The sequence below is a fragment of the Mandrillus leucophaeus genome, unplaced genomic scaffold (genome assembly GCF_000951045.1).
Source record: "Mandrillus leucophaeus isolate KB7577 unplaced genomic scaffold, Mleu.le_1.0 Scaffold77, whole genome shotgun sequence".
Taxonomy (NCBI): Eukaryota; Metazoa; Chordata; class Mammalia; order Primates; family Cercopithecidae; genus Mandrillus; species Mandrillus leucophaeus.
In genome coordinates, this window is record NW_012108363.1 from 6,441,312 (window position 1) to 6,461,337 (window position 20,026).

General features: G+C 42.3%; 1 protein-coding gene across 3 annotated transcripts in view; it reads right to left on the bottom strand.

The window, feature by feature from the left end:
- CYFIP2 (cytoplasmic FMR1 interacting protein 2) overlaps positions 1-20,020 on the bottom strand; it is a 133,328-nt gene extending 113,308 nt beyond the window's left edge. Inside the window, exons 1-2 of one of the 3 annotated variants that reach the window (XM_011966703.1) lie at positions 19,965-20,020; positions 934-1,073 (exon numbers count right to left, since the gene is read on the bottom strand). In XM_011966703.1, the coding sequence (XP_011822093.1) occupies positions 934-1,050 (117 nt within the window). In that variant the 5' untranslated portion in view covers positions 1,051-1,073; positions 19,965-20,020. Of the gene's footprint in view, positions 1-933; positions 1,074-16,976; positions 17,218-19,964 lie in introns of those variants that run through there. The other 2 variants (XM_011966704.1, XM_011966705.1) reach the window with 2 other exon arrangements.
- Positions 20,021-20,026: the final 6 nt, after the last annotated feature.

Sequence of the window (20,026 nt, forward strand, 5' to 3'; positions counted from 1 at the left end):
CAACTCATAAAGCAATAAATATAGTATGGTTTTCTTTTGGTAATAACATATATATGTATATATACACAAACACATATATGTATATTTGGTAAAAAAGGTATATATAGGCATAGTTATAGAAAAAATTTATATGTTTTTGTATACTTTTTTGTGTACTTTTTGTATTGCTTATAATAAAAAAGATATTTCTATAATTAAAATTTTAATCTGGGTTAGATGATGTGAATCAATGAAGTTTATGAGCTGAACCTTCAAGCATGTGCTTCATAGATGCACTGAAAGAAATTTAAGAATTTATTATGTATTTATATTTAGTCTCCTTTTGCTGTCTGAGAACTATCGAAAGGTCAAACACAGATAAAACTTTCAAATTAGCATATGCTTTCTTAACATGGCATCTGGCCTGGCACACCCAGACAAGGGGCTATAAGCTTGACTCCCGGCCCTGATGGGTCATAGTTTGGAACAATCTGATGGTGGTTTATCACAAGCTCTGCTACATTAGGCAAAAGCAAACAACTGTGACCAGCTTCCCTGAGCCATGAGCTGCTATGGGGTGTTGTAGTGTCCTCCTCACACGCATGAAGGAAAAGTAATTACCCAGGCAGGCTCTGGGGTTTCTAAGTTGCAATATTTAATTCATGAGGCCAGAGCTGCCAAAACCTCGGTTGGTACAGCAGCAAGAATAGCCAGGAAGGTATTTGGGGGTCAAAGCAGATCAACAAGACTTCCCTGTGGGAGGGAAATAGTCCTGCAGCACATTTAGTAGCTAATCTGTTCCTTACACTCAGCTCCACCAGTGCACAAGGGACTCCATCAGCTCACGACCTTTCACCTTCTAGATGCAGACCTCCCCCTCTGCCTCAGGACAAACCCTCTTAGGGGATCCCCAGAATTCCTGGGCCCCCTGGTGCTATCTGCCATTTCCATTACCTGGTACATGATGGAGGAAGGCGGCGGCTCGATGCATGGCTGCTGGTCAGGGAGGGGAAGCTCTTCAAGCAGGTCCACGTTGGACAGGGCATCTTCCAGGGTGACGTGCGTGGTCATGGCTGCAGTTTCTGTATTCTGCACTGCGGGAAAGGAAGAGAAAGTCAGTGGAGAATTTCAGGGGCCTCTAAAATTCCTCTTAACCACACCATGTCCAGGATCCTTAGGGAGTACAGAGAGAGTTAAAATGCATTGAGGCCACTTCTCCTCACCACTTCTTCCCAAGGTGTTCTCAGTGTGTATCTTTTATATCTGAGGATCTCTTTACGGCTAACAAAGTACTTTGTGTGTACTTGGTCGACCCTCACCACCACCCTCTGTGATCAACGTGGAAGGTGGCACTCTATCCATATAACCGATGAAAAATCAAGGCTCAGAGAAGTTATGTGATGCCCACACAGCCACGTCACCAGGAGCGAGGGACCTCAAGTGGGATGTGAGGACATGGGTCATGGTTAGTTTCTCCACCTTTCGTTCTTCATAAGGATATTTATGAGTTCCACTCTTAAATTACCATGCAATACAATTATTCATGATGGTGACAGCCAAGATAATCAACTGAAAACCAAAGCCCAGGTTTTTAGGCTAATTAAATTGGGATTAAAATAACTCAATTCCTGCAAATCAACCTTCCTTGCAAAGATGGAGGAGCCATTGTCTTCCTTGGCCTGGGTATGTTCTGTGAGTCACATCAAACAAATCAGCCCTAAATGGACATTTCTGTGTCTTAGACCCTGGCACAGCACAGCTGCTTTAATTGTATGTTTGGCAGGATTAGAAGCTGAAGAGAATCTGAACAGCACAGTTACCCAACTCGAGCTAATTCCCATTTTAAGAACTCAGCACCCAGCAAACAGAATACTCATTTTTCCCCCCAAACATATGTGAAACACTGCTTAAAAACTAATCACGATTTAGGCTATAAATCAAGTTCCCACAAGTTTCTTCAAAAATGATAGCCTACAAGGTACATTCACTGTTTATTAAATGTAATGCAATGAAATTAGAAATCAATAATGCAAATTGTAGCAATAAAATCCCATACCTTTGAAAATGTGTAAAACATACTTCAAGGTCATTCAAAACTAAAAGAGGAATTCCAATAGAAATGATAAGATATTTAGAAATGAAAGATGGAAAGCACTAATACATGTCTTCAACACATTTAGCTGAAAGAAAAGTGGAACTAAATGAAGTTAATGTTACACTAAAAAACCTTAAGAGAACAAAAGTCAGCCCAGAGAAATGAGAATAGAGGGACTGAGAGTTACAAAGGCAGACATAAAGCAAGAAACAAAGCAAAATAAAACATAAGGGTAGAGGTAAACAAAAACACTAAAAGCTGAGTTCTAGAAAACAGCTTTTAATAACAATAATAAAGCCAACCCTAAACACACATGATTAAGAGAGACACAAAGAGAAGGGCCACTGTGCTTGTCTGACCACCTTCGATTCCAAGGAGTTGTGAGATCCCTGGGCTGGAATTTCTCCTGTGAACGTCAGCGAGTTTGCCTTGCTTGTTAGGAAATACGGTGTCTGACATTAGGGGGAAAAAGGACCATCAACACAAGAATTTGGTACAGGGGCTGCAAAGGACTAAAACAACTGCAGAATATACCCAAGGTCATGCTGCCCTGAGACTAATACCTGCCTTAGGCCCAAGGTTGGGAGGGCAGAATGGGGCTGAGCCTTCACTGGCTGCTGTGCAGCTAACGGGATTCACATTTCACTGAGTTCTCGAACACACCTTCCCATCACGTACCATGGCAACAGCAAATGCTGCATCCAGTGAGGGCTCACTGAGCCCAGAGGTAACTTCCCCATCTGCCCTCTGCAGAAGGCTGGTCTCCTAGGGTGGTTTCAGGTCCTCTCCACACCTAAGTTTCTTCCTCTTCTCTACCCCACAGTTCTAAGTGTGGCATTCAGTTCTACAGCAAAACCACTTCACTGATCCATTGAAAGAAAAGGAAAAAAAAGACTCTCTTCCTTCTTATACTACTACTAAGTCCATTTTACAGGAGGGAGTAATGATTTTGCTGGGCATAATGATCTTCAGCCTCCAAAGCCCTAGTAATTCTCTTCATTAATTCCAATTATAATAACAGTAAAACATTTCTTTAGCCCTTACTTTGCGTCAGACACTACGCGAAGTACTCAACTATTTCATTCTTGTATCCACCCTATAAAGGTAGGTACTATGATTACTCCCAGTCTATAGATGAACAAACAGAACCTCGGCATTTAATTTCACAGGATCAAGCGCTGGCAACTGGTGGAGGGAAGGCTGGCCCAGGTTTGTCCAGCTCCATAGTCTGAAGTCAGCTTCATTACTACATACTTCCCTCCAAGGACTCACGCTCGCATTTTGAGATTACACTTGATGAGTGGAGGTTTATTTCATACCAACCTCTACGCTAGGTGTTTTCAAAAACTATGCATTAATGGTTCTTGGCCCTGCTTGCGCCAAAAAATCATGTGCACAGCTTCTAAATAACAAAATGCCTGGGTTCCAACCAGGGGACCAGGAAGACTGCATTTGAAAGGTGTCCTATCCCATTTTGAATAAGGAAAATCCAGATGAAACTTACAAGGAGATACACCATTTCTCACTGATTAGATCGACTCAAATCCAAAAGTTTGACCACACATGCTGTTGGCAAGGCTATGGAGAAAAAGGCTCTCCCAAACATAGTTGGTAGGCATGGCAAAATGACACAACTCCCGTGGGAGGAAATCTGCAATATCTAACAAACTTCTGTAAGCATTTTACCCTTTGACCAGCAATCCCACTTCCAGGAATCTGTCCCAAAGATGCACTGACAAAAATACGCAAAGATATATGCACAAGGCCATTCACAGCAGGACTACTTGTGATAGCAAAAACTGAAAACAGCAAACATTCATTGATATAGTTAGGATACTTGCCCTCACCCAAATCTCATGTTAAATTCTAATCCCCAGTGTTGGAGGTGGGGCCTGGTGTGAGGCGTTTGGATCATGAGGGCGGGTCCCTCATGAATGGCTTGGGCTATCCCCTTGGTGATGAATGAGATCTGAGTTCACAGGAGATCTGGTCATTTAAAAGTGTGTGGCACCCCCCTCACCCACACTGCCCACTCTCTTGCTCTTGCTTTCACCACGTGGTATAACTGTTCCCCCTTCTGCCTTCTGCCATGACTGAAAGCTTTCTGCAGCCTCCCCAGAAGCTGAGCAGATGCTGGCACCACGCTTCCTGTACAGCCTGCGGAACCTTGAGTCAATTAAACTTCTTTTCTTTATAAATTACCTAGCCTCAGGTATCTCTTTATAGCAGTGCAAGAATGGCCTAATACATCCATTAACAGAGGAATGTCTGGATAAACTATGGTGCCACCATACAGGGAAATATGAAGCAGCAGGAAAATTAAGTGAGGACCCTCTCTACATGCTACTACGGGTGATCTCCAGGACATGGTATGGAGAGCATGCGCTCATTTACCCAGGAGCGGGGGCTGCAGATGTCTACACACACATCTTCTACTTAAAAAACAAACCATGGAAAGGCAAGCCATATACTTTTAAAAATTAGTTACCTATGGAGAACAGGAAAAGAAGGGAAAACAGTTAACGGGCAGAGATAGGAGCTAGAATACTTTGAATATGTCTTATTTTGTAGATTTGACTTTGAAAGCATCAAAACATTTTACATACTTACAAAATAAAATGTAAATTTATAAAAAGTGGCCCCCAAATCGAAAAGCAAAACGAAACAAATGAACGTATATATGTTGTACTATTGGAGTAACTCCACAGAAAGGGACTATTATTCCAAGTGATTTTAAAATTGAGCCACGTGCTGGAAGAGCCCTGATGGATCACAAAGACATCTAATAAAAGCTTGGTTTTTATTACTTTGTTACTGTTAGATGAGCCTGTGAACCAACTATTATGCTGAGAATTGGTAAATAAAAGCAAACATTTAACCTGTCTTTCCTGAACAAACTATACCACCAGATAACCAAACTATAGAAGAGATGGATGTTTCTTTCCATAAAAGTATTTTTTCCCTTTTTAAGATAAAAAGACAATATCCTTGTTTTCCAACCTCTATAAACAAATGGATCTAGGCACTGATCATCATCAGCTCCTAACATCCCTAAATGAAAGACAATCAAATATTATGTGCTTAATGATGGAAAAACGCACCAAGAATGCTGGATCCAAAACAAAACACCTGAATCTAATTAGGCCTTTGATGCCAACTCACAGGAAATATAAGAGGGCAGAAAAACATGCTATACCCCAGTGATGTAATCAGCAAAATACAATCTATGACAAATTCTGCAGGACAAATGACTCAGGACCTCTAAAATACAAATTACAAAGACAGAAAAGAGAGATGGGAGGAAAATCTATAGATTTTGAAGAGACCGAACACACTATCATGTGTGGACCTTATTTGGATCCTATTTCAAACAAACCACCATACAAATAAAATTATAACTTTATGAGAAAATTAGAAAATTAGTACTGACTGGATATTTGATAATATGAAGGAAATATGTTATTTTATTTAGGTTTGATAATATCAAGGTTAAGTTTTAAAAGAGCCTGTATCTTCTCGAAATACCTACTAAAATATGGATAAAAGGACACGGGAGTTTGCTTCTAAATAATACTAGATGGGAGAAGAGTGAGTAAAAACGAAACAAATTCAGCAATGAGTTAATAAGTATAGATTGTGTGTGACACATACATAGAGATTACTGTATTTTTCCATCCAATTTTATATATGTTTCAAAGTTTTCATAAAATCCCCTAGATCAGTTTATAAGCTCCCAGCTCTTATCCAACTTTCCTTTTTTCTCCCATAACTAGGTTTCTTCTGGGCTTCTCAAACTTAAAAAACACTCATTTACAGATGGGCATGGTGGCTCACAGCTGTAATCCCAGCACTTTGGGAGGCTGAAGTAGGTGGATCACCTGAGGTCAGGAGTTCGAGACCAGGTTGGCCAACAGTTCAAGACTAGTCTGACCAGCCCGGTCAACTTTTCTTACTAGAAATCCCGTTTCTACTAAAAATACCAAAAAAATTAGCTGCGCGTGGTGGTGGGCACCTGTAATCCCAGCTACTCAGGAGGCTGAGGCAGGAGAATCACTTGAACCCAGAAGGCAGAAGTTGCAATGAGCCAAGATCATGCCATTGCACTCCAGCCTGTGCAACAAGGGCAAAAATTCATCTCAAAAAAAAAAAAAAAAACCAAAAAACAAACAAACAAACAAAAAAACCCAACTCATTTACCAGAATAACCATTAAGTTTTCCTCTGCAGCCTAACAGTACCCCTGAACATCCCCTGAAGAGAATCAATAAGTGAACAACTTACAAAGCTAATAAATTAGGAGTCTGTTTATGTTAATGCTATCTTTCTTCTCCTCTGGCAAATACAACTTCTATAGTGGATTTCTACGAGCTTTGGTAGATCATTCAGTGCCTAAGGGAGAAGGAAATCAACATTTTTAGCTCAAGTGCTGGTAGGCATTGCCAAATCCACATCAATCGGAAAGAAAAAATATTCTGGAAATTTGAACAGAGGTATAAATGAAAATAAGAATGTACTTCTTTTCGGCCCAAGTGTCCTGCCTGTTTTGCAATCTTCCAAGTGAGAATGATTCTTTATGTTCAGTCTATGAACATGTGACCATTTCATCATTTTGGAAAAGAAATTAATAAAATATTTAAAAGTTAACAGTGTTCTGGGAGTATCATTTACCAAACACAGCTGCAACTTCTCAGTGGGGGACATTCATGACCGATTTAAATGCAGTGTCTTCAAAACAAACTCAGTCAGTGGCCTGGTTTCACCAAAAGCTGTACTAACATTGGGCTCACAAGCAATTTGCTTCTGAGAAGGGGAGCTTTAGGTGCCCCCCCATGCAGAAATGACTGACAGACCCCAAGCAAGAGGGGGATGGGTCCCATAAATGCAGGATGGCTGCCAGGAGAACATGGCTTTGGAAATGCAGGTTCTGACATTCATAGCTTAAACCCTGCTTCTTTATAAGCAAAATACTTGCATTGTCATTATCTGTTTGATTTTCTGGAAAGAAATGAACTATTAAGACATTTTACTGAAGTGAAATATTAGGCTAGTGTAGTGGGTAAGCTTGAGTTCGGGGTTTGAATCTGTCATCTGCCACTTACAAGCTATATAACCAACAGCATGTTCCTTAACCTCTCTGAGCCTCAGTTTCCTTACCTTATAAGGGTGACAATTTATAATAGTGCCTGTCCTCAATGTTTATTTTGATTATATAACTACAGCATGTAGAATACTTAACACAGTAGCCAGCAAAGACGTAAGTGTCAAAAGACAAAATTACAATAAATTTATAGAATTAATTGCCCTTAATTTGTGATTTATGAATTGAAGCACCTCCTTTCTATACAATAGAATGAAAGCTCCCACTGGGCAATAGCAAAACAGTGGGTTTTGTAATGTGGGAAAAAGGAAACACAACAATAGAAAAATAAATGATTAGTTAACATCAAGTTACTTCAGGTTGCTTTTTTGTAAGGGTTAAGGCAGAGGGGATTTGCTTATTATGCTGACTTAGGTGGAGAGTGGCATTTAGCATGAGTGACTCCATTTTGGTTTGGTCTGGTTTTTAGGGGCCTAGTACAGGAGCTTAGTCTTAAACAATGGCCTCCCATACTTTTGTTCAATATTAGCTAGTCTGTGGCCTGTTTTCAATAGAGAGGATGAATTAAATACTGCAACAATTCTCCTACCAAAAAAAGGAAGGTATTATTTTTATCACACTAATATCTCAGTTGTATAGGTTCTTCACATTGATTTTCTCAATCACAACTATCCTGCAAATTCAACTCAGCAGGTGTAATTTTTGCTGTGTTTCTGAGGACACTGTGTTATGGAGAAGTAAACACTTTTATTCAAGGTCACATGGTCAGCTAGTGGCAGAAGTAGGGTAGAAACAGGATATCTTGACTTCCAGTTCTACCCCTTTTCTTCTAGACCACACCTGGTTTTGTACCTTTTCGAAACGTGCTAAGCACATTTTTTTCCCCAGTTTGGCTGCTTTTTACTTCCTCAAGAAGAACACAACTCTGCCAAGCTAAAGATTAGGTAACTGTCACCTTTGTGTTTCATGAACATCAAGAGGCCAGGAAATACTTTCCATGTCCGTATGGCTCTCCAGCCAGAGGCTATATAAGTATATACACACACACAAACATACTGCACACACATATACATAGACATATATACATGTGTATACATATATTAGTACAAAGAAAATATTATATAAATATAAAAATAAAAGGGAGATTTAGATTGTTCCTATTAAAAAAATTTACAGTCATTTGCCCCATAATGATGTTTCAGTCAACAGAGGATCATATATACGATGGTGTTACCATAAGATTATAATATCATATTTTTACTGTACTTTTTCTATGTTTAGGTACACAAATACTTCCCATTGTGTTGCAAGTGTCTACAGTATTCAGTACAAGAACATGCTGTACAGGTTTGCAGCCCAGGAGCAACAGGCTATACCATATAGCGTAGGTGTGTAGTGGGCTATGCCATCCAGGTTTGTGTAAGTGCACTCTATGATGTTTTCTTGGCCTCAGAATAAAACCCAAATACTGCCACTTCTTCCTCCCATGCCAGGGCAGACATTGCTAATTGGTAATGACTCTATTTTCCACTAAGTCCACAGACAGCTTCAGAATCCTCATGAAATACTGAGCTCCAGGAAGCCACCAGCAATCAATCTGAGTTTGCCCATGAAATAAAACATAACATGCCCTTTCTGGAGTAGAACCATGCATGTGAAAGCTCCTCAAGGTCAGGGACCATTTTTTTTTTACCTATCACTGAAAATGCAGAGACCTTAGCAGAGTGCCGCAAACAGATTAGGTGCTGGGGAAGTACTGAATGAAAGAATTCATGAACACACCTCAGTCTCCTGACAATATAGGAGACAGGAGACGACCTGAAGTTGGCCATGTCCTTACTTCCAGTTTTTCCATTCTTTCTCCTTCACTATTAATAACACAGATAAGGCCGGACTCGGTGGCTACACAGATAAGGCTGGACTCGGTGGCTCACGCCTGTAATCCCAGCACTTTGGGAGGCCAAGACGAGCAGATCTCCTGAGGTCAGGAGCTTGAGACCAGCCTGGCCAACATGGTGAAACCCCATCTCTAATAAAAAGCCAAAAATTAGCTGGGCACAGTGGTGCGCACCTGTAGTCCCAGCTACTCGGGAGGCTGAGGCAGAAGCATTGCTTGATCCCGGGAGGTAGAGGTTGCAGTGAGCTGAGATGGAGCCACTGCTATATCTGGGTGACAGAGTGAGACTCTGTCTCAAAAACAAAAACAAAACAGCTAATTTAAATCAGCATAGAATACATAGTCATATCCATAAACTGCCAGGATAATTCTTACTATTTTTTTCTCGAGATTCTGTTTTTTGCCAGTTTTTATTTTAGAAGGAAGCTTTATATCACAATCACAGATAGAAAACCAATATTATATGCCATAAACACAGAGGAGCCATAAAAAACACAGTAATGAACATAAACACAGGTCTGGGTATTATCTGAAAATCATTCCATGTCCACCACTGATACCCACACAAGAGGCATTTTAGTGTGGAGGTGAACTGGATAGCTTGAGTTAGAATCTTACCTCTGCCAATACCTAGTTGTGTGACCTTGAGTAGGTGACATAACCTGTCTGAGCCTCACTCTCCTCATTTTGGTATAAGGGATAATGATAGTTTCTATCTCACAGGCTTTGAAAACTAAATGAGTTAATCCATATAAATGGCTTGGCTGGTAGAAAGTGCTCGATAAAAGTTAGTGCCTCAACAAAACTGAATCAATCTAGAAACATATAAAAAAGATAATGCACCATGAACAAGTGAGATTTATCCCAGGAATGTTAAGATCAGGTTAACATTAACATCAGAATATCAATTAATATAATAAGCTATACCAATAAAGGTCAGAAACCATATCATCTCAATACACACAGAAAAAGCATTAGACAAAATCTCAACACCTTCATGATAAAAACACTCAAAAACTTAGGATTAGAGAATATCCTCAACTTGACCATAAATGGCTACAAAAAACTCTTAGCTAATATCAAACTTAATGCTTTCCCACTAAGATCAAGAACAAGACAAACAAGCCTGCTCTTAGCACTTCTATTCAACATCGTACTGGCAGTTCTAGCCAAGGTAATTAGGCAAGAAAATTAAATAAAAGACATCTAGATTAGAAATGAAAAAGTAAAACTATTCCTATTTGCAGATAACATAGTCTTGTATATAGAAAATCCGTGAAAAATCCACTAAAAACTATTAAAGTCATAAACAAGTTCAGCACATTTGTAAGATACAATATCAGCATACAAAAATCAGTTGTGTCTCTGTATACCAGCAACGCACAATATGAAAAGAAAATTGAGAAAACAATTCTATTTATAGTAGCATCAAAAATAATACAATACTTAGGAATAAACTTAACAAAATAAGTGCAAAACATACACTCTGAAAGCAATAAAACCTTGTTGAAAAAAATTAAAGACCTAAATAAATAAAAAGATATCCCATGTACATACGCTGGAAGACTTAATATTGTTAACACGGCAATACTACCCAAACGAATCTACAGATTCAACATAATCTCTATCAAAATCTCAGCTGGCTTCTTTGCAGAAATTGACAAGCTGATCCTAAAATTCATATGGAAATTCAAGGGACTCACTCAAGATAACTAAGACAATCTTGCGGGTGGGGGGAACCGAACAAAATTGGAAGACTCACACTTCCTGATTTCAAAACATACTGAAAGCTACAGTAATCAAAATTGTGCGGTGTTACCATGAAGACAGACAATGAACAATGATAAATTGATGGAACTGAACTGAGAATCCAGAAATAAACACTCACATTTATGGTCAATTGACAAGAGATGTAGAAAGAATATTCTTTTCAACAAATGATTCTGGGACAACTGAATACCCACATGCAAAATTTGTTTTATGGTGTGAGGTATAAATAATGTAATATATAATAAATTAATTCAAAGATCTACGTAAGAGCTAAAACTATAAAACTCATAAGAGTACATCTTTGTTACCTTGAATTATGTAATAACAAAAACACAAGCAACAAAATAAAAAATAAACTAAACACCTAAATAAAAAAATGTGTGCTTCAAAGGACACCATCAAGAAAGTCCATCCACAGAATAGAAGAAAATATTTGCAAATCATGTATTTGCTAAATATATAAAATATGTAAATAATTCTTGGCTGGGCACAGTGGCTCATGCCTGTAATCCTAGTACTTTGGGAGGCTGATGGGAGAATCGCTTAAGCCAGAAGTTCAAGACCAGCATGGGCAACAGAGCGATACCTTGTTTCTACAAAAAAAATTTTTTTAATAAAAATAAATGTAAAAATGAATTCTTAAAACTCATTAATAAAGACTACCTGATTTTAAAAATAGGCAAGGAACAGATTTTTCTCCAAAGATATACACATAGCCAATAAGGACACAGAAAGATTAATGTCCTTAGTTATTAGGGAAATGCAAATTGATACAACTTCACACCCACTAGGATGGCTACAATCAAAAGGACAGACAATAACAAGTGTTGGCAAGGATGTGAAGAAACTGGGAACACCGTTGCTAGTGGGATTGCAAGATGGTGCCGCACCTTTGGAAAATCGATTGATATTTCCTTAAATTTTTAAACACAGAGTTACCATTTGACCCAGCAATTCTACTCCTAGGCATAACCCCAAGTGAAATGGAAATACATGTCCACACAAAAACTTGTACATGGATGTTCATGGCATCATTATTTGTAATAGCTAAAAAGCAGAACTAAAATATGCATCAACTGATAAAATAACGGTACAGCCATATGGAATATTTTTCAGCCATAAAAAGGAATTAGGTACTGATATTGATACAACATGAATGAACTTTGACAATATCATGCTAAGTGAAAGAAGCCAGTCATTAAAGACTCTGTATTCTATGGTTGCATTTATTAAACATGCCCAGAACAGGCAAATCTATGGAGACTTATAGTAGACTAGTGGTTGCCTTGGGGTGGGATTGGGTGAAATAGGTGGTGCTGCTAAAGGCCATGAGGTTTCTTTCTGGGGCGCTAAAATGCTCTAAAACTGACTACAATTATGGGTTGTACAATTTTGTGGATATATTACAAACCACTGAACTGTTTTTTTTGTTTTTTGTTTTTTGGTTTTTTTTAAGACAAGAGTTTTGCTCTTGTTCCCTAGGCTGGAATGCAACAGTGCGATCTCACTCACTGCAACCTCTACCTCCCAGGTTCAAATGATTCTCCTCCCTCAGCCTCCCGAGTAGCTGGAAAAACAGGCACCCACCACAATGCCCAGCTAATTTTTGTATTTTTAGTAGAGACGGGGTTTTGCCATGTTGGCCAGGCTGGTCTCGAACTCCTGACCTCAGGTGATCCACTCGCCTCGACTTCTCAAAGTGCTGGGGTTACAGGCATGAGCCACCATGCCTGCCCTGAACTGTATTTTTTAAATGAGTGAATTGTACAGTATGCAAACTATATTTCAAGAAAGCTGTTACCAAAAGTTAGTATTTTTATAACTACCTTTTGGGAAACTTTGGGTGTAACATAAGCAGAAGGGGTACAAAGACAGCTGGGGTTGGAGTAGGAGCTTGGGGAGTTTGGGGACTGTAACGCTGCCCCTACAAGCAGAGGTTGTGGAGAGCAAAAACCAACGGGGACAGCAGGGGAGGAAAAGAGCAATAGACACAACCATAGCACCCCGCAGAGCGGCCCCCTAAACTGCAGGAGTGAACTAGACCATACAGGGCAGGCCCAGCTAGCTTGTTTGTTCCCTTCCCCCTGCCCCTGCCTGTTTTGGTTTCTCTGCCATCTGTCAGGTCCTGGGGCTGCCCCCCCGCCGGAGTAAAGACTCCTCAGATAATATTATCTGAGGAGTAATAATATTACCACCTGTGAGGTGGGTGGAGTGACAGGTTCTGAGGTTTAGAATGAGAACAAGAAGGGAGTCTAGCTCTCTTTCTACTGATGAGGAAACCGAGGCTTAGAAAAGAGAAGGGACTTGTGCAAGGTCACTGGGCTAGTTAGGGGTGGAGCTGGGGTTAACACTGCACTTCCTGAGAAGACAAGGGAAGGCAATAGAATAACTCATATGACACAGAGCTTTAAAAGAAAAGGAGAGGGCCAGGCATGGTGGCTAGCGCCTGTAATCCCAGCACTCTGGGAGGCAGAGGCAGGTGGATCACCTGAGGTCAGGAGTTCGACACTAGCCTGACTAACATGGTGAAACCCCATCTCCACTAAAATTAGCCAGGTGACCAGGAGGCAGAGCTTGCAGTGAGCTGAGATCGCGCCATTGCACTCCAGCCTGGGCAACAGAGCAAGACTCTGTCTCAAAAATGAAACAAAACAAAACAAAACAAAAAAATTAGCCCGGTGTCACAGCACATGCCTGTAATTCCAGCTCCTCGGGAGGCTGAGGCAGGAGAATCGCTTGAACCTGGGAGGCAGAGGTTACAGTGAGCTGAGATCACGCCATTGCACTCCAGGTTGGGGAACAAGAGTGAAACTCCATCTCAAAATAAATAAATAGATAAATAAAAGAAAAAGACAAATATTACAACAAAAATGCTGCAGCAAAACGAAAAGCCCTCTAAGAAAGGAAATACAATCAAAGGACATTACTGGTTCTCTGTGATCATCATTTATATATCTTAATAACGTAGACACTTTAAACCTGATTTAGGTTAAAATAGAGCTCTTCCTATCTTGAGAGACGGGGGCAGGGGAGGGAGGGAGATGGTGTAAGAAAGCAAAATCTCCATTCATCACAGCAGGAAGTAAATAGACAACGTGCAGAATAGATAAATCAAGAAATAGCAGTGTAAGCACATATCATTTAGAGATGAGGAGGCAGCTATTAGAAGAAACAGTGAGTTAAAAGTGGCAGCTTCTAGGGGACGGTGGGTGCTGGATGGTTGTTTTTCATTATAAGGCTTTCAATATTATCTGATTTTTAAAAACATGTATATGTATTGTTTTGATCAAAATTTAATAATTTGCTTTAGAAGACAACCACCCAAAGTCTCCCTGCTAGCAGTTCAGACACCTGGCTGGTACCCAGCACTGACTGGCAAGGCGGTCTTTGCTGTTTCAGTCCCTTGCTGCCTGTCTTCTGGGACCAGAGGCTCCATCACCTACAGCTTCTCTCCACACAGGGGACCTGCAGTCAGAGTGGAGAAGTCAAGTCAGCCTCGACTTGGGCCTCTGGAGAAGGCCTATCTTCCTCGTTGTTTATGAGTAGACAGAGAAAAAGATCTTGGCGGGGGCTAAAGGACTTGCCACTTCATTTGCCGTTTTGCCCAGCTGCTTCCTGTGTTGTTAGGGTTGAGGCGGCCTTTCTGGTGACACCAAACCAGGCAGCTACCAGAGGCTCAGGGGAACGGCCTCACGCTCTCAGGAGGGGAAGTCATGCCACCAAGGTGGCTTGCTGATTTGCTCCTGCTGAGGCCCTGGGGCTGTCATATGAGGAACACCAACATGACGCGTATGTGGGGAGAGGAGCTGCCTCTCAGATGCACCTGCTAAAACTCACAAAGGGAAGCCATGCATCTGCTACGGAAGCAAAGAGCAGGACTTCAGGTCTGGCCACCAGATCGGAGCATGTGGAACTCAGCTTCATGGACGTGAAACTGCAACTCGAGCATGGCTCAATATGAAGACAAAGGTCCCCAAATCACATTTTCACTCACTCTAAAAGGGCAAATTTCTCTGTATGTAAAATATGGAGGTTAGCCTTGGTTCTCTCTCAACCATGATGTCCTGCCTTGTGAAGGTTATTGCAGGTAACTTGTGCTAATAATAGCTTAAGCACTGAGGTTTGCAAACAAGGTACATTTTATTGTATGTAAGGCGAGGGTTCAAGGTCTCTGTGTGATATTATTCTTGTATGTTCATCTCTTCCCTTGAATGGCAGGACTGGAGCAGAGTTGGGGGATTGGCTGTGGGGGCTGATGGGTTGAGCATGTCAATATTGTCCATTTTGTGTACTAAAAAAACAGCAACAGCAACAAGTTAAGAATCACTGGATTTGGGCCTCTCTCAGGGGCCTTCCAACTCTAAAGCAAATGACCATGACTACAGTCTAGACATTCTATCCAAAGGGCTTCCTTAAAGACACATGTTAAGGATCATGCAGACCATTCTCTGTGGCCAAGATATACAGGGCATCATAAACCTGTCCAAGGATAGTCTTCCTTTGTGCCTTTGCTCAAACTGTCTCCACTCCCTTACGGACTGTCTTCTTTCCTTCTTAAATCCTGCCAATCTATCAAGGCCCAAGTCAAGACAGGCCTTTTCCACAAAGGTCTGACCAGCCAAGCCCCATAATGACCTTCATTTCTCTCACTCCATTAGCACTCACAGTCTAGAGTTCACAGTTTTTAACCGCACTACAAACTGCTTTATATTTCACTAATTCTTTGGATTGCTAAGAATGCCAAGGATAGTCATCTTGTCTGAGTTTGACCCATAGCAACCAGCACAGAGATAGGCACACACCAGGAATTACTTGCTTAATTAATAATTCATGAATGATTTGTTGAATGCATGAGCCAATGACCAAAATTCTTAACTTCTGGTTTAAAAAAATCAACAAGAAAGTTAAAATATCACACTTCTTTGAGGTCCCATATTCAAGTCTGCCTTATCAATATAAGAATCTGAGGAGAGTTCTTTAGAGAATCCTTCTATCATACAGTTTCCACTTCAAACCCTAAGAAGCAGGTCCTCATTTCTCTTTCCCATATGGAAGTATAACAGACTTGGAGATAGGGGGCTGACCTCTAGTTCTGAATTCTTATCTTGTCATTCATATATTGCCAAAACAAATCTTAAAGCATCATATTTTTAAAAGCACAAATCAAAAGTAGTGCTCAGATATTCCTTAAGAGTTACTGCATGCCTTCTCTGAGGGTCAGCCCTGCAAATTCCCTTTGATCTCAGCCAGGCCTTCAGTGAAGTTAGACAATTCTCTCATTCTTCCCCAGTTGATTTCTTATTCCACCCACAGAGGCAACTGTTCCAAACTCTGAAGTCTCCTGAAGTTTCCTAACTAGTCCATCACCTTGATTTCCTGCAGAGGACCTCACCTCCTGCCTTACTTAGAAAACGAGACTACAGAACGTGGACAGACTAAACACACCTCTGTTTTACCTAGAGATTAAAGCCTGAGAACCACTGCTCTACAATGACCAAATAATGACGCAAACAGAATCAAAAGGCCTACTGATGAAGTCATCACTGGGTCTTTCTCAGGCATCTCCCCAGAAAGTCCTATTTACTTTCCTCTCTCATTGCCTGTAGCTGAGTTGCCCAAAGTCTATCAAAATGCCACACAACCAGAATGATCCCTGCAAGAAATTCTGCCTGAACTCAAGCTCTGCCTTCTCAAAACGACTTCTTTCAAGAATTTGCACCCTCTGTTGCCAGGGCCCAAGTATGGCTTAAATGGCCGTTTTTTTTTTTTTTTTTTTTTGAGGTATATCACACACAGCCCTTAGCATAATGGCCATGGCTAGAAAGCCAATATCTAAGCTCTTTGCATCCTGGGAGGCGTCCCGCACCCACTGACTGAATTCTGAAGTGTCTTTGTACAGACAAGGCTATCCAGGCGCCTTGACAGAATCTGGGAATCACAAAATGCCTTTAAGCTTCCCATTGGCTCAACAGTACAGAGAGGCCACAGATCCGTCTTCTTAAAGTGACACACAATATATAATGAATAAATTGTTTCTTAAGGAATGGAGGGCATTTACCCCAAAGAGTCACACATTCAGGAGGCTCCTTCTCTATTTCCATGGTCTTTGTTTCTCAGACTGGGATTTACAGACATTACCTCATCCGCAGGCTTCCATAATGACAGGCAGGTAACAGTTGGGCAGGCTGCCTTCCATTGCTCAGTTTTGAATGTCAGAGAGGTAGTGGCTGGTTTAAGGGCACACAGCAACTCAGGGATCCTGTGTCCCATGCTCACTGTGCTGCTGTGTCTGTCCTGGAAGCAAAGCATGCCCTCAACATTTTTTGGGTGGTTGCAAAATGCTAAATTCTCACAGAGGAAGAGGCCCTTCCTTAACTCTCTGTGTTGAAATGTGAGAATGGCCCTGGGCTTCTGCTTGGCGTGTTCCCTCCCACTTCTCCCTGCCGACTCAAGTTCCACCCACCTCTCCTGTGCTACTTAAGAGCACTTCCCACCTGAAGCCTTTCAGTTCATGCCTTACCACTCTTAACTTTCCCTTCCTGTGGCAGGTAAACTTGGGGCTGGGTTTACTGGTCACAGAGACCAACTTCCCTCAAAAAAGCAAAATTCAGGAAAGCTCTAGAGGGAGAGGGGCTGGTAACAGCCAAGGGTTGATTACATACATGAGCCAAATTCTTAATGATTATGTAACGAATACATTATAACAATAAATATATAAATATGCTAGTACTTACTATGTGCTAAGCATTCTGCTCGGCACTTTCATGCACCCCTCGGGTAGTAAGAGCATTCAAAGATATTCTAGTTCTCCCCCTGCCCCCATTCACTGCCTAGAAGGCAGCAGCCTGCCCCCCTCCTCCCACCATCTCACTACTGATGCAGGGGCCATCCCCTGGACCCTAGGCATGGCTTTGCTCCTTAGAATGACACGACCAAAGGCCTTTCATAAAGACTCCAGTGAGGTGACTGATGTCTGGCTTCGTCAATTACAAGTGAATAATTAATACTTGCCAGTAAAGAAATAGACTCATTGTTATGGTGGCCACATGGAGGCTACAAAAGGCCATTTTGTGACACTCTTGGTGGACCCCTGGGGCCAACAGAGGTCCAAAGAAGCCGCCTTGAGAGTGTAGTCCAATCCTTAAACGTAGGGACTGGGGCCCGTACTGTTTTCCAGGAGCGCTTTTCCGTTAATTAGCTTGTTGCCTATTCATCTCATTCAGTTTTCTGGTCAATGACAGCAGCAGAGGCCCACTGAACATCAGAGAGGGCATGATTTATCAGAGGGGACATGTAGAGTTCTCCCAGGGCCTTTTACCAGTTTTTGAATTCATGTCTACTTCCTTCTCTGGGCCAGCATCTGATTTGAGTAAAATTCTCCAACCCCATTGGGTTGTACATTCGACTCTTGGCCTAATGCCTAAAGCAAGTTTTTCCTTTTTCATTTTTCAGCAGGGACTGAACAAGGCAGCCTTGGGTGCCTACAGAACCGGTCAGAACTGGCCAGGAAATATAATAAAGAAGCTTAGTGAGCAGAGAGCTAATGCCCCCAGCCAGAGGCTCAGTGTGCAGAACTATCTAGAGGCACTGACTTTGTAAGCAAACAACACTCTCTTCCTGAGGTCTAATAATTGCCTTGGCAAAGGGTAGCCAATGCCAACGAGGAACCCTGTGTACACAAGTTTCTGATCCTGAAAGTGGACACTGGGTGCTCAAAAAATGCCTTCCGGTGACAGTAACCCCTGACCAGTTAAACAAACATGCACTCATGCACACACATGCACACACACTCTTACAGCATTCCTGCCCGCAGGGCCAAAGCTGCCCTTGCCAAATACAGAGCTGACAGCTGCTAGATAGTGTCATTTCAGGGACCTGTTCCCAAAAGAACTACCCAGCTCCCCACCTCCACTTCCAGCCCACTGTTTGAAATGCCACCATTAGCGATAGCAAATATTTCTACAGTGTTTCCCATTAAAGCTTTGTTTCCCATTAAAATGCCTCCATCCTCTGTTTATTTTCTGGTCAAATGACTTGTAAAGCACCTGCTCTGCATCAAATGCGAACTTCTTTTGTATTCAGCTCTCCAAGATAAACACAATCATTGGCTCCTTTCTTGAAAACAATTTCTGACACTGGAGACTGGGGGAAGAGCAGGGCACTGGATGGAAGTGGAGGTGGTAGGCCACCAGGAGGGCCACAGAGAGAGGGTCTAATGGTGGAGAAAGCAACCGTCAAGGCCTTCACAGACCTGCCCATAGATACGGACCTGATTTTTACCCTCTAAGATCTCAGGGACCCGGGTTGCTGGCACAGTCTGTATCCAAGAGAAAGGTGAGACCCGCTGCCCTAACTGGGACACAGACAGGAGGCAGGAAATGGGAACACAGGAACCGACACTCTCCTGATTTGCCCCTCCTGCCAGCAGGACTGCCTCCGTCTCCCTACCCATGCTGAGGGCACAGGCACCCAGGAACTAGCAGAAAAGGATCCTTGTCCCATTCTTGGCCTAGCTGGAAGGACAGCTGATGGCTCGTCGGGGCTGGTGAATGTTTCCACTGTGCTGGGGAAAGTAGGCAAGCAAAGGTCAAAATCAGATTCCCTGTGCTGGGGGGGCACCGGGGGGCTGTCAGTGTCCTTTCCAGCTGGGTTCTGGGTATAGAGGGCCATACTTCTGTGGACCATCCCCCATCCCCAAGCAGAGAGCACCTCCTCTTCTTTTGCACATAGGTGGGCTGTTCCTTGGGGTGAGGGGTAGGGTTGTCTTGAAAAGCGGACGTCACAACAGACAGGTAAGCCTCTTCCTGGTTCCTCAGAGCTCAAGAAAAAACAATCTTTTCCCCCAGGAGTCAGCCCACTCATCCCCTTCCCCCACTTCCATCCTGCCCGCGGCCAGCCTGGAGAGCGATGCTAGTGTAGGCCAGAAAGCTTCCAAGCGGGTCAGACCTGCTTCTCTCTCATCAAAGCCCTCCGCCCCCAAACATCGCCGCTGCGCCCCTCGCCCCACCCATCACACGTTCTGTGTGCCCGAGGCGGCTGCCAGGCGGGCCCAGGCGGCTCTCGCTGGCCCTGGGGGAGGTGACGGTGATCACAGAGGCAGAGGCAGGGGCCAGCGCTCTGCAGTACCTGGACCCGAGGATGTCGCCGCCGCCGGGCTCGCGGCCACCGCAGGTGTCTCCGGTCCCTGA